Below are 15968 nucleotides of genomic sequence, written 5' to 3' on the forward strand. Positions count from 1 at the left end.
TACCTCATCCTTAATGGTGTCCCGAGTGCATTCCAGTTCCTTTTCGCCAAACATATTTGTCTTTTTTATTCGTGGCGGTACTGCAATTCCAAGACAATCCGTTTTTGTTTTTGACAACAAAAAGTAAATAAAGTAAGGGGTGGATGTGAAGTGGTAGTATTATTCCGATGAAATGTCACTAATTGTACTGAAATGTCACTAATGTTTAGACCCAATGCTCGGTCAACTGGTCTTCATTTGAGCATCTTATGCCGAAGGTTAATACTTTTACATGTTTTGTTATGGTGTTAGTGTTAATGTCAATATAACTAGTAAGTGTATTTTAGTACTTACAGCCCCCCCCCAAAAAAAAACAAAAAAAAAAAACCAGTTAATGACGTCATCCGCGGAAAGACAAATTAAAGTGCAATATTTTTGGGAAATGTTTAGGGTTGGGTTATCAGTACCTACCGATGGAAAAAGTCACGTTTACCAATCAACATATTCAAGTGGAGATTACGTGAGGCAAGAACTGCACATCAGGCATGTGAACGTACATGACGGTGGAAGTTACGTTTGCAAAGTTGCGAAAAACTCGGTTGGACCCGAACTAATACAAACGTTAACTGTTACAGGTGAACTGTTTGCATTCATAACGTATAGTTTACAACTGTTTTAAAAAAATTCTGAAAATTTTCAAGACAAAATGCAAAGCAAAAAACACTAACAAACTGATAGGCGTGTTACTTAATATTTCGTCTGAGCCCATATCCAGATTACGCTGGTGTACTTGTTTGTGTGGAGGACTTGACCAAGTGTAGCGTTACAGCCACGCAATGGTAAAATCCATTTTCACTTTTAAACAATTTGAGGTTCTGTTGCGTCAGAGGCCGCTATAACAAGTGACTTAAGTAAACGTACTCTAGGCTGGTACAACATAATAGAAAATGTTGATTTAGGCCAAAGCTTAATGCCATAACTTTACTTTTTATTACATGTTAATTGCCACATTTATTTTTAATATTTAACATCGGCAATAACACGAAGCTATCAAATTTACACGGAAGCGTAACCCCAAGTGAAGGCAACGCGAGAAAAATTTCAGGGGTATGTGGCAATTTCAGTTTACAGGCACCGTATAACATAATCTTTTACGCTGCTTTAAGTTGCAGCAAACTCGGCTGGAAGCCAACAAACAAAAATGTTAACTGTGACAGGTAAAGTGTGACAAAACTGGTATTTAATAACATTTTAAGAGATGGAAAAACGAAACGATAAATTAAGTATTTGGAGTAGTAACTAGGTTGGTATTGGGGTAGTATACATAATGATTAAGTGCATAGCGTTTTCTTAGGGATTGCTCATAGCGTTTTCTTGGGATTGCTCGTTTTGCATTTAAATAGATCTGCTTTAACTTATTTCTAGGTCCAGCTTGTAGCTTTTAACTCTTATGGCTTAGGCCTACATACCTACCTATATTCCAGGTGTTGCGGTCTTGCAACATCTTTAGCAGTTAGTAATTACTTAAGGAATACTAAATTAACACATTCAGTACCCCAATGGGTTTTAAACATTCGTGCATTTCATATAGGCGCCGGTTACCACGCTATTTACCCCGCGAATCTGTGTATGACTATATCATGTGATATCACTTTTTATTGTGTAGATAATGTTGGATCAATTAGGATAGTAATCAGATATAGGAATTGGTATAGTGTATTTGTCGCTATGTATTGCTGCCGTTTTGAAGATATATTCTATGATAAGGGAAAATGTTATGTAAAAGTCTTTGATTATAGTTGTTGATTGTTAGTCCATAATGTATGTAATTTACTGTAATGCTTAAGCTCGTTTTTGTTGTCAATAATTAATAATGGTATTTACGTTTCTTGGTATTTTTGAGAATCAGGCAGATAGTCTTACTGCGGCAGAACATTAGCGCTAAGATATAAATAATCAGAACTCACGCTAAATTTTTATTTACGATATATGAGATCGTAAAATTGGTCCCCGAATATTGTAAAATTGGTCCCCGAATATCGTAAAATTGGTCCCCGAGTATCGTAAAACCAGGTAAACGGTTAATTTGAGAAAACAAGGCTTTAAAAAATAACTTCATATAGAAAACTTTAATACGCCAAACATAATCATTTATTTCAAACGCCGTTATAGTTGTTCTTAAGTCAAAACACCAATGAAAATCTTTGCAGTGCAACCAAACGTGACATTATCAACACCGATCGTAATCACAGCAAATTTTGGCGATGAATCGATCACATCAAGCTGCACCAGTTATGGTTATCCAACCCCTAACGTATATTGGAAAAGGTTGGTTGTGCTTCATGAATTAGTTGGTTTGTTTAAATTTAATTTAAAAATACACCAATGGTAGTGTAGAGTGTATGAATGTTGAATAATTCCGACTAAGAGCTTTTGTGTTTACGGTAAGTTTTATGATGTATTTGCTTATGTGAGAGAATTGTCTATGCGAAGCAACGCTACTCGCACCAAAGTGTTAAATGCTAAATGGCGTGTTCTGCCATTAACTCTGCAGTCAGCAGTTAGATTGTCTGTAGCTATTTAAGATCGCTTTCCGCTTGTAAACCGATCTCTTCTTATCGACTTGTTCTGTCTACAGATTTGTTATTTGCAAGTAGGATCTCCTATATCAGGGATGTCGAACCTTTTTATTGCGCGGGTCACAAGCACAACTTTAATCCTTACAAAATGCACCAGTGGGTCATCAATTTTATTTTATGCGAAACTTTGTTGCTGGGTCGTTTTAAGTGGTATTGTCTGGTTTGGTAATTCAAGGTTTTTTACGAGTCCAAATTCGTATTCCCATGAATATTAAGTACCTAAATATAGTTAACAAATGCTGCAGCATCTTTTATCAGCAAAAAGTTTTCCAGCATGGTGTAACCAAGGCTTCCACATTTTTTAGTCTGCAAGATCCCTATTTTCCTGCCACCCTTCACGTTTTACTGCGAAAAACAAAATGCTTTTAGTTGTCTGCTCTCCTGCATGCATTTGTTGAAGTGCAGTTCATGTAGGTCTACTCGTCAACCTTAAAACACTTTTGCCCGACCCACAGAATGGGCTACAGTGCTATCTAACGAAGAATTGTTTTTTTACATTTATCTATTACAAATGATAGATAACATTTTGGTATTTCTAATTTAGAGAGACAAGTGGGTCACTAAAAACCTATGGTGGTTCCTTGTCCTATATGCTAACTTGTCCGCTGACTATAGTTTTGAACTGGGTGTTTGTGCATCAGCTAATACAATTATATTCAACTAAAGTATTGTGGTTGGCTAACGAGGTATAGGCACGCAATTTAAAATTGAGTCAGGAGTTCAACTAAACTAAACTCGTGCCCCACAGTACCACATCCAGAATTGTTATGCTTTCAAATTTATTGAAAATAATGAACAAAATAGAAAATGCATTTTGTGTTATCCTGAAAGTTGCGTTGCCGAGTATGCGTTGTCTTAAGACTTAGGTGATAACTATTGACCTGTTAACCTGGCAATATCAGAGGATAGGAACGACGACAAGACTCAGATTTTTCTTTAAAGGGTACAAATAGTGTTTGCATATACCCAAATGAACAAGTGATTTGCGTTAGAACTATTAGAAGTAGAACCACAAAAACTGCTCGTAACACGAAATTGAAGAAGCCCAGGCACCAGCAAAGTACAGCCTATATGCAACAAATCGTTGTTTGAAAACTATATTCTTGATACGTCAAAATGTTCTCAAATAATTGTTTGGGAGCTGAATATTTTTTAGGATCAAATACCTCGTTTTTAGATTAAATATTAATTTAAACACTTATAAATCAATACGTGTTACCACTATCACATTGGTTGCGCAAATATCTCGGGTCTTTTTAGAACTAGCGATGTGGCAGTTTCATCAAACAACAAAGATCCGTATTATCAAACGAATTTCACGGAAGCTGCGAAATACAAATCATCTGCGATCCTTCATATTTCAAAAGCAATGGTTGAAGTAGGAGGAAGATACAATTGCACCGCTCAAAATGGAGGAAAAGTGAACTTTACAGTTCTAGAAATGTTAAGTAAGTAGCTTAATGTTAAACATTTGCATTAAAACAGCTATTTGCTTTGTAGAAGTTGTTATGCATTCACAAGGAAAAAATATAAACATTTTTAAAACTTTGCTTTAAATTTAACTTATCATTATCATATATTCTTGTATATAATAAGTGTCCTTCGCTAACAATAATGCAAGGCGCAATACTCGTTGAATTTCACATTAATTAAAAACAATAGCCGCCAAAAGTTCAATAATGTGATCTAACATCTATATATTTTTTTAATATTTTAGTTCGTGCCAACATTTCTCTTTCCCATTCATCGCCGCGGATCATCTCAGTGTTTCCAGCTACTTTCCTTGTAGACTGCGTTTCTTATGGATGGCGCAAACCAACAGTTACCTGGAGCATGTAATACCGATTACTTAAAATGTTAGTGTTTCTTAAAATTACACCATGTTTGTTTAAAGAAATTCACAAGAAATCGGCTCTGATAAGGCTTTTCCAGTACATCAATTTACAACCATTACCAACTCAAATAACAAACAGATCGGTCGTCTCCAGTTCAACGCTGCAAGCATTGAACATGTTGGAGTTTACAAATGCAGAGCCAGTAACAACAACGACAATGATCATGCTGTTCAAACGACAATTCAAGTTCACGGTACAGAAAACTCAATTTGTTGTTAAAAATATTGCTTTATTAAAATGTAGTAGCCAAGTTCTTATCTTAGTGTTATAAGTTAGCTTCAAATGGCTACTTTAGCGACGAGAGATGTCTAGTTAGGGGTAAGAGGCGCTGGCTCTTTAGACGAGAGCCGACGGCTGCCGTCCCTTACAAGTTGCCTTACAAGTTCTTAATCTGACTCCAGAGGAACAGGCCGCTAAAATACCTGTCCTTAACTTCTTGTACTCTAGGCAAAGACAATCCACTCAGTAGATAATATGCCCGTTGAGTATATTCACAAATCTTAGAAACACAGCGATAAACAGAGCGGTGATTCAAGCCGCTAATCAGTAAGACGTATATTATAGAATGAATTGTGAAACGCGGAAAAGCAATTCGCTAGGCGCTGCGGTCACACGTCAATGGACAACGGTCACGTGTTAGTGACGTAAAAGTAGGCTAACTGCTACAGCTACATCTTATTTTAAGTAATATGTTTATAGCCATAAAGCCATAAAAAGGTTTTGGATCTCACTAACATTATTACAGATAAATATAATTACCAAGTGCTGAAGAAATCTGTTGACTTACCAGCATTTATAATGTATGAAATATATTTATATATCTACTTAAGAATTTGTATAAATAGCGTTCATGCAGTTTCGTAGCAAATACGCTATACCAGGTTAATAATAATTGTTATAATTTTGACACTTTTCATTTACATAATAAAGAATGTTTAAATTGAAAAAACGTACACCCCTAAAACGTGATATTGCCTGTTTTGATAGGCAAAAAATATTTATCACTGTAACTTGTAACAATGTAAGCGCAATCGAACAAGGCTACTCATAATTAGGATGAGTATCACCTTTGTTTTTACATGAATTATACTTAGACGAATAATTGTAAAAGCAAATGGTCCTTATTTACACCATCTAATCGAAATAATAATTAACAAAAAGTGAACAGATAAAATAATGTTGTGTAGAATATTACAGTATTCCAAAGGGTAACGCAAAATCAAAATACTTTAATGAAGATATAAAAATTAATTACTGTTCAATTTCCCGAGAGATAATAATATAAAAGTATTCAATAATAATAATATAAAAGTATTCAATATTCATTAACAGATGGTTCATTTGGAAAAAAAATCGCAAAACTTACCTTATTTGCAGCAAAGGCCAACATATCACTCTCATCCACAACAGCATCGATCATAGACGGACAACAACAACAAATTAACTGCACATCGTACGGCTTTCCAACGGCAGAAGTTTACTGGACAAAGTGAGTAAAATACTTACACCCTAAATAAATTATAGTTGGCCGGCATTCAGTTTTACCAATGGACCTCTCCCTAATATGAAAACAAAAAAATCAGATGTAAGGATAGGCATTTGAAACGTTTATTAGGGGTATTGGTTGTATTTTTGTTAGATTTGTTTACATATTCTGTGATATACTTCAAGCAAAAACTATGCTATGCTATGTATTTGATATTTTATTTTCTGAACAGAAATTCACAAAATGTTTCCAGTAGCACTAGTAAAACTGTACATCAGACCACTATGATGGAATCGATCTTCAAGATTGTGGTGACTCTCACATTTAAAGAACACATTTTTTCTGCGGAGGGCGGAAGTTACTTTTGCCATGCAAGCAACAGAGTAGGAGATGGAGTAATAACCGCAATTCAAGAAACTCTGACAGTTAGAGGTAAAATATAACGTGAAAATCTCCGAGTTAAGGAGCATTTTTAATCCATGGACAAACCAAATTTCCTTGATAAAATAGCTGCTTCAATGTGATATATAAAAAAAAAGTCTTGCTCCAAAATATTGTTAATGAAAGTCGGCGTAGGGCAAATTAAGATTTATATTACTGTTCTCCATTGCCTTGCAAGTTGTTTAGTTTTCTTCATTAGATTTATTCGTTTTTGCATTAATAACGCCCTCTTAAACAATTCAAATATACATAATGCAAAATTCCCGGTAATTTTATTGTCGGTAAATTGCATATTCCTTATTTATTTAAGTTGGTCCAACATTCCTCAACGCGCCATCACCTGCTGCAGAGTTCAGCCAATTACAGTCGTTGAATTGCACTTTTGTCGCCGACCAGTCGACCACCTTTCACTGGAGCATCAACAACAAAACCGTCACAAGCGACAATTCACCCACCTATGTCACCAACCACAGTCAAAATCACTTAGTTACGTCACAAATCAATATACAAGCGGCCGCTATATTTGGCCCCAACGCAACTTGCAAATGTTGGGCCGAAAATATTGTAGGCGTTTCAAAGAATCGTACCATCATCATCAACAAAGGTAATTAGATATAAACAAACTCGTACATATATCAGTAGTGAATTTTTTATGTTATTGACAGATATAACTTTCCATGGTGTCCAATACTACAATTACGGCAATGGACTACTTAACTACAATTCAGCCAGCAAGTACTGTTCAGATCACGGCGGGGAATTGCCTATAGCAGAATTTATGAAAAACTTAAATTTGCCCGCTTCTTTAAAAGATGGAACGTGGGTGCAAGGCAAGTTATTCGTTTTAGAAAAATAGGCGATATTAATAAGCTTGCGTATAACAATGTTTGAATGATTTAGGTGGAACGAATTCATGTTTAAAAGCTAACGCAAGCAACTCCTACGCAGCAAATTGTTCTGAATCACACGCATTTCTTTGCGTATTTCCAGGTAATTTTGCTGATCGTGTTTAGGTAGATTTGTTTATGGTTTGGTAAGAAAAATAAAATCTTTTAGAAGAACACTGTAGTACCTACATTTTTCGATTATACTAAAATTATTTTTATTAGTAAATGGGCTGAACCGTCCTGACACTCTTTACTATAATAAAAAAATAATTGTTATTTTCAGTTATTGAGATTTTGGAGGTAAGCAACTGCCATCCAGACAGCATTGATGTGAAATGGAAAGATAAATCTAAGATCCAAGGCAGTATTTCATACGTCATTGCTGCTCAGAAGATCGGCTCCACTACATTCCACAACAACACGAATGTCACTCAACATTCCTCCACTAATGTGTACACAACCACTATAAGAAATTTGGCCTCTGACCAAAACTACAGAGTTGCGGTAAGTCAACTCTTAAGTTGTTTAGCGTTACAAATGGTAGTTAAACGTTCAAATAGATATCGAAATGCATTGAATATAATCCGCACCGCTTTTTCTCCGGACTTTTGAAATACACAGTTTAATATTATAGAACATTTCCGCAAGGAAGTGATTAGTGTTTCCTGGTTCTATTTTCAGCTGAAGTTGTTTCCCGGCATTTCGCAACTTCCAGAACTTTCCACGACCAACGGATCAACGTCCAGTATATTCCAAAGCGTCAGTGGAAGCATTTCTCTTGACGGAGACCAATGTGTTGTTAAAATAAAACTTCCGGAAAGTGTATTGGCAAGTGTTTCGTCCGTCAAGGTTTGTTATTTACGTTCTGTATTGATATCCTATCCTAATAAAGCACGTCTAATCACAACTATATTTTTTGAATGAAGTGGATCATTATTTTTTATTATATTGTCAAAAATGTTTTATATAAAGTGAAAAGAATTTAGTTGAATTTCAACAAATTTATTTTGTAATGTACTTAATTTTAATAAATCAAATACGTATTACGCAGATTTAGAAAATGGCCTTTTCTTTTAACTTTCCAAATTAATGTTTCAAACAGCTGATTTTCGAAAGATCTGGCGCTAAAACGACCGAAAATGCTTCGGAAATATCAGTGTCTGCAGCGACCTCTTTAGAGTACAAGGTCAAGCTGAGCGAAAGAGAGTCTCTCAAGGTCAAATATCAGCCGGTCACCGCTAAATGCAAAGCAACCAAGTTGCCAGTAACTGGGACTTGCGTGAGGGGTAGGTTTTTGATTAGTCTTTGTTGTATAGTAATAGTTTACATACTTAAATTACTAATTGTATATTATTAGAACGTGTATGATGCTACATTTGAACGTTTTGCTAAATAAATACATTGTATTGCTTTATTTAAATGTCAGTATTGCGTTTTAGTACTAGCTTGAAGACCAACAGGTTAATTCAAATTTAAATTAACGAGATATACAAGAGAAGAGGAATAGGCCTACTCCGCCTAATTTCAGATCTATTCAGTTACCCTAACGCACCTTTCATTGCAGCACCTGCTACTATAACGACAGCACCTCACTCCCCGCCAACCAACCCTGCACCAATTGTAGGAGGGACAGTTGGCTCGATTTTGATCGTCATTATTTTGCTGGGACTGGCCTTCTATAACAGGTGAATATTATTGAAGTGACACGAGCCTGAAAGTGGTCTGCTAGTAGGTCCACGTACAATTTCTTTTCATCTGATGAAAAATTATCAAATAAAACTAACATGAGTTGCTATTCTCAGGCCATTTTGAATAATGAAATATAAACTAAAACTGCAATTTGTTGTTACCAACTAAAATAAAGAAATAAATAGAAATATTTAAATTACCTGAATATTTAAGTTTCTGTAATTGGAAGCCAGTATATTAACAGTATTTTAATCAGGCAATGGAATGTTTTGTCAAAAGCGCAAGTTATCTAACTTTATCCTAAACACTGACGGCCTATAAATTAGACATCAAGAACAAAACTTTGTTTGTTTTAGAACTGCTCTTCATGGGTTTATTGCAAGAAGAAAGAAGCGATCCAGTCTTCTACCGCCCATCAGAGGTAACATAAAATTTTTCAATGAAAGGGATAACATATTGCAAAGCCAAAAAGTCGAGTAGATCGACATCCTCTTGATTGTTAAGACGTTTCGATACGAGCTGGTATCATCTTCAGTTAATATACATTATCGAAACATTTCAATAAATCAAGATAATGTCGATCTACTCGACCTTTTTTGCAATTTATTATCAAGCTACATTGCAGATTCGTGCAAAGTGTACACAAGTGATAACATGCTTAAGGCATTGGTTTTAAACTTTTTATGAGTTCTGGTCCAAACCACTTTAATCGGATTTTAACAATTTATTGTCCACTTGCTAACGCATCAGAGTAAAAGTCAAAACATTTTTTTATTTTTCTATTTTATAGCGAGAGATGTCGGCCTCAACGCCGAGGAAAGTGAGGATGAGGAGAACCCTTATGGGAATGTCGATTTGAATCACGCACCGCAAAATGACGTCACAAGCATCCCTATTGTCAGCCTCGAGGGGAATTACCTTGCCAGTGTGCAAGCGAACCACGCTGAGTGGAATCGGCAATTCGCTGTAAGTTTGGCTATTATGTTATGTACATGAAAGTAAACATTTAAAATTTTATTTTTCAAAGTTATTTTACACCTTTTCCAACACTTGGTAGATGGCCTTTAATGGAAACTTTTAGATAACCGTTAAATGTTGGAAAATTTTTTTCAGGACTGTGTTTGTCTTAAAATATTATTCTAACAGCTGATAAAAACGTCTACTGTTGCTCTTTTCACCACCGAAGTTGCAAAAAGAGAAGAAAATGCGAGCCGCAATCGATACAAGAACATCATTCCATGTATGCGTGTTGCTTTTGTTTAAAACCGGTATTAAATAAAAACGTACAAATGATATTTTCAGACGACAACAACTATGTGCCTCTGCATGGAACAACATATAATTATATAAATGCTTCTATTATTGAGGTAAGAAATGCGATACAAAAACTCGTTGGACTGTCAAAGTTTGTTCATTGAAATGTATTCCGCTTTGTTTAGTTTTAAAACCACCTTGTTAATTATCACGGACAATTTTTCGCAATCAGTAAATATAAATTACTTTGCCACTGCAAAAAGATTAATATGCTCTTTTAATTTGACAAACTAAGGCAGGGCACAGGAAATGTCAAACCTGACCAAACAAATACCCCGTAAAAATGCTGATACATGGAAATCCCAATAAAATAGCGTTTTGATGGAAATCTATTTAAGACTGAACTACAAAGCTGCTATCAACATATTTGAATTATAAACAAAACATATTAGGAAATTTCACATAAGCTGTTGTATCTTGATGGTTACTTATTCAGGGCTTTGATAAAACTCCTAAGTGGATTGCCACCCAGGGTCCGAATCATAACACAATTGGTGATTTCTGGATGATGATATGGCAGCAAAACTCCAGGGTTGTCGTTATGCTCGCTAATCTATTCGAAAAAGGAAAGGTAACTATAAATTTTGAAAGTTCCATTTGATTAGAAATTAAAGACTCAAAACAAAATTCACAACGTTATAAAGACAAATAAAAAAGAGTTCACCACTCATTAACTGATTGTGAATTTAATTATAAATTGCTACAGTGCAAGTGCAACCAGTACTGGCCAGAAAAGGGTAAAACTTTGACTCGTGGAAAGATCAACGTAAAAACCGAAGACGTCATTAACAAAGGCTGTTACGTCATCAGAAAAATGTCGGTCGAACAAGCAAATAACGAATATTCGACAGTAAGTCTTTTACTTGTACTGCTATGTAACTATTTCATGTGAAATATTTATGCTAACAACAACCTATATAGGCAGTTTTAATATTCGCAGCTTAGATTTCGTTATTCTTCTTTACAGGAGCTTCGAACGATCACCCAGTTCCACTTCACAGCTTGGCCTGACCATGGCGTCCCAGCCACAACCAGCGGACTGCTGCGACTTTACAATGACGTCAGAAAAATGCAAAACCTCGGAGAAAATCAACCAACAGTCGTACATTGCAGGTTGTTGTTTGACATACACAATTTTTGCAAAAGTTTTTTTTTTTTATTATTTAATAAAAATGTTTACCCTCTATACAGCCACTTTTTATTTTTTACCCTCTATACCGCGATTAAGTAAAATATCCCTAGATTGTTTGCTGGGTTGAAATCGGTCATCATATTATTGATTTATGTTTAAGCAAGTCAAATCTAGAAAATAATTTTCCTCGTGGTGAGATTCGATTCACGATACGAGGAACGTTAATTGCTCTACCTACTGAGCTAAGGCTAGCGGTAAAATAGGTCATCATTCAATTGTCGAGCAATAGTGGCTAACATACCAAACGAGCACCCGTAACCTTCTAAGGCGATACAAAAACCTAATTGTCCTTAATTGTAAATTTAGACGATTTGCTTTTCGTCCAGTGCCGGAGCGGGAAGAACAGGAACCTTCATCGGACTCGATTACTTGCTGGAGGAGATGAAGGTGAGATCAAGCATCGACGTCTACCAAGCTGTCATGCATATGAGGGAACAGAGGATGGAGATGGTTCAGACTGTGGTAAGCTGGAATAAAATAGTTTGAAACTTTCGGTTAAATAAATGATAGAACTGGTGAGTGTATGCAGTAATTTATCTAGAAAAATGCAAATACTGCTCGCTTATTCAAGAGATTTAGGTAAACAAATGCTTTATTCCGATATTTAATTCATAAAAATATTTGTAATTGTTATATGTGTTATCAGCTGCAATACGTCTTTCTACACAAGCTACTTTACGAAATCCACGTGCTGGGAAATTCCGACAGCGACGCTCAAGGTTTAATAAGCAAGCATCAGGAAATGCAAGGGTAAGACTAGTAAATTTTTCCAACTCTTACTTTGCAGTGTAAAACTAGTACTTCGGTACATCTAAACGCATCCATTTACATTATATATATGTGTCATTTCTTATCTTTCTAAAGTAGTGCTAGCTAATAAATAGCGTAAACTTGGAAATACGAAATTAACGTCTAACTCTTTATCACCAACTAACGGAAATTATAGATATTGTGAACTGTACTATTTTCGTTTAATCTTTTAAACATTTTGCTCGCAATTACAGCGATTGAATTTGCTATCAAAAAGCGAATAATGCTTTTTGCATTTTGCTATCATTAAATGTTTTATAATCAGGTTCACTATATTGCAATACACTTGTTAAGAAATTATTTAAAGTTCAATATACTTGTATTAGGAATCCTCTCAACAACACAATATCCTTGGAATTCAACAAGTTAAAGTTTATAGAAAACAACCGACCAAAATCTCCAATTAGGATCAAGGATTTACCCCTTCTTCAATGTAAGTATGTGTTTGACTAAGCTTAAAAAAGTGTTGTTTTTTCTATCCGCTTCCTATATACTTTGAAATCCTTACGCAAAACAGAATGGGATATAATTGCGCAAACTTTGACATGAGGTAACGTATTTCAATAAGGCTTTTAACCTTTAAATTGCCCCGTATTTAAGCAATTACCAGTTTAAGCAGATTTGTTTGTTGCAGATAAGCCAAAATCGGATAATTTCTCCGCCTACACGGTCGAGGTAAGCAGTGTTAGCCTATTAAGACAGGGTATGGACTAAACATAAACTAACGATTTTGAATTTATAATTTTAGACTTATGCAAGAGTGGAAGGTGTTATCGTTTCGACCCAACCCAACAAAGACAACGTTGAAGACTTTTGGTCGATCACTTTTGAGAGGGAGGTTGGACTTATCGTTGCGTTGGGAAAGGTCTGTATTGCTTAAGAAAAATAAGATAATTGAATAAATACATATTATTTGCGATGCTACAAAGAAATATTATAAGGGTAAGTCAAGTATTTTGCCATATATATGGCAGTATAGGTGAAACCTAAAGATTTATGCGCTTTTACAGCTTAAAATGTTTTACTCTTATATGTTTTAAGAGCGAGAAAAAACCTTAGATTGTTAAACATGGAAAGCTATACATATAGTTTGTGTGACTCTTATTAACAGAATTTCACACTAAACCCTCTTTAATAAAGAAATTGGTCACGCTTGTAATATTTTGTCATATATATAATCGTAGCTTGATTCTCATCATTGGCCTCAACCGCCCAACACCAACCAGGAATTTGGAGACATCGTTGTGAGCAAGATATCTGAATGTGTGGAAAAATCAGTGATCCAAACACGTTTCACAGTGGAGAGCAAGCAACGTGGAATCAAGGCAAGTATTGCGTTGTTAATGTTTTCAAGATTCAAACTCTATTTAAAAGTAAAGTTCATTTGATTGTTATATTTTGTTAAACCGAAAACGTATGCCTCGTAAAGTAAATATTCGCTTGTTCCCGTACATTTTGATATTTCGTTGATGATTTCAACTTTAAATGAATTATGTGTAGATATTTCTTAGCCACAACACTTTGGTAGTTGATTTTGTAGATGTTATTCTTTGTTGTTTGATGGTAGTGAACATTACGTATCAAATATGTTATACAACATTCTACCACTTGTTCTAAATGTGCTAAAATAGGTTAAAATAAAGTAACAATATATTCAACACTTAGGTCCCTATAACTCAACTTGAGTTCGACAGTTGGTCAAACCAGGGTTTACCAAACGAGGATTTGTTCAATGTATTTTCTGTCATCGACTCGTATCTGAAAGGCAACTCAAACAAGAACATGATCTTGCTTGCCAAGTAAGTTGTTGCTGTATGCCAGTCAAAACTGATTTGCACCAACATTTGTAAATTATGCACTTGTTGTGTTCCTAAACACGTTGTGTCCCTCAGCAAATTTCTATGTAATCAGTTTGTTTTGGTAAATTGCTTGGCTTCACAATGTTTATTATTAGAAACACCTCTTTTATAGTCGTCTTAAATTATGACCGAATTTGACGTAATAATTGGCAAGGAACCCGATGTGGTGCATAAGGCCAACACAACAATTTTTAGTTTAGAATTTTAAACAGCATTATGAAATTGTGTCTGGTTTGCACCTTGCGTTATTTTATTTTCCACATTTTTGTGAAACAGCGCGATGTAATCTATTGCCATTTTTCGTTTAGACACGATTTCACTCGTCCTGCGTTGTTTTGCATTTGTTGGAACTTGGTGGCACGTTACAAAGCTGAGATGATGGTGGACGTTTATCGGGCGTTCAAAGACACACAGGACTGCTTGCCGGGAGTTAGCTTAGATAAGGTGAAGCATTGTTTACTCCATTTTGCAATACATGTGTTTGTGATATATTTATTTACTTACCATACAGACCCACTACGAATGCTGCTATTCACTGATGAAATCTTACATCGATTCATTTTCAAGCTACGCCAATTTCACTAAATGAATTGTAGCCGACCAAAGCATATATTTTATGGCAAATCTAAATTGTATTATAGGCTAGCATGTATTGTTGTATTTTCATCTAATATTGTATTACTTATTTGAGTATTTTATCGGGCTGTTCATTTGAGCTTTATGATTGAAGCCGATTGGCAGTCGTATAACAAGTTAAATTTGCAATGTCTATGTGTGGGCTCTAAACAGGAACACAGTTTGTTTGAAACTATTTAAGGCATAAATCTACCAAATGATTTATGGCGAAATCTGAAAATCTTGTTTAGTAGAAATGGTATATTATGTCATTTTATTGAAACCTACTTTTAGGTTTATATCAGTGTCTATTTATCGCGTTATTTTAGTTATGCACTTATATTGCATCTTATAACTTTTAGGAGCTGAAACATTATATGCACTTGATGTTTTAAGAAGACCATATCTGTATAAACATTCTTTTTGTCAGATATTATCATTCTGTGCAATAAATTAAATTAAAATGTACCATAACTTTGTACTGGTGTTTGTGAACTTTTGTTGTATCGACTCTAGTATTAGCAGTAACAAAACTAGAGAAGTCATAAAAAGTTTAATTCTGTTCTCACAGAGAATTGCACATCTGGTAACTTAAAACAGGTGAGTGGTGATTATATTTAACACCGCTACGTTAAACTTCTATTCCGACGTTTTTAAAGTGGCCTTTTTAACTCATGTTGGCTTTTTCATTTCAGAACCAACATTGACAGACAGCGGTATGAAGCATGCGGTGAGTCTCATTTAAACATACAGTAAAATCACAGATGGATAATATTGCTTCTTTTTGCTTCTGTATGCCTTCTTCCTACAAGCTTTTCAGTATGTCTTCTTCTAGAAGCTTGTCTGTATGCCTTCTTCTAATAGCTTTTCTGTATGCCTTCTTCTAGTAGCTTTTCTGCATGCCTTCTTCTAGTAGCTTTATTTCCTTCTTTGGTATTAGCATAATATAAATAAACACGGCGGCGCAATCCAGAATTAGATCTGGCGGATCTTGCCAACGCTGTATGCTGCTGATAAATATAGTTCTTGAGCAGCTATATTGGAACATGTTTGTTTTGTATGTAAGCTTTTTGTTTAGGCATGTCAGTTAGAAAAAAAGATACAACCCACAATCCGCTGTTATTTATATTTTTGATTGTTGTTGAAAAAATATGCCGGTTGG

General features: G+C 35.1%; 1 protein-coding gene across 1 annotated transcript; it reads left to right on the plus strand.

Annotated features, from left to right (window-relative positions):
• The first annotated feature begins 554 nt into the window (after positions 1–554).
• LOC146135639 (uncharacterized) lies at positions 555–15199 on the plus strand. The gene is made up of 30 exons (XM_083396097.1): positions 555–614; positions 2190–2307; positions 3879–4066; positions 4336–4453; positions 4513–4706; positions 5891–6002; positions 6232–6431; positions 6751–7044; positions 7106–7270; positions 7341–7430; positions 7611–7831; positions 8009–8176; positions 8430–8613; positions 8892–9012; positions 9373–9437; positions 9807–9982; positions 10163–10256; positions 10319–10383; positions 10767–10901; positions 11037–11180; positions 11298–11443; positions 11849–11984; positions 12169–12272; positions 12659–12765; positions 12967–13007; positions 13081–13197; positions 13517–13657; positions 13998–14131; positions 14500–14635; positions 14703–15199. Exons 3-30 carry the CDS (start codon positions 3988–3990, stop codon positions 14778–14780), a joined length of 3765 nt encoding a protein of 1254 aa, XP_083252223.1. The 5' UTR covers positions 555–614; positions 2190–2307; positions 3879–3987; the 3' UTR covers positions 14781–15199.
• Positions 15200–15968: the final 769 nt, after the last annotated feature.

Source organism: Ascidiella aspersa, chromosome 8 (assembly GCF_963924565.1).
Source record: "Ascidiella aspersa chromosome 8, kaAscAspe10.2, whole genome shotgun sequence".
Classification (NCBI taxonomy): Eukaryota; Metazoa; Chordata; class Ascidiacea; order Phlebobranchia; family Ascidiidae; genus Ascidiella; species Ascidiella aspersa.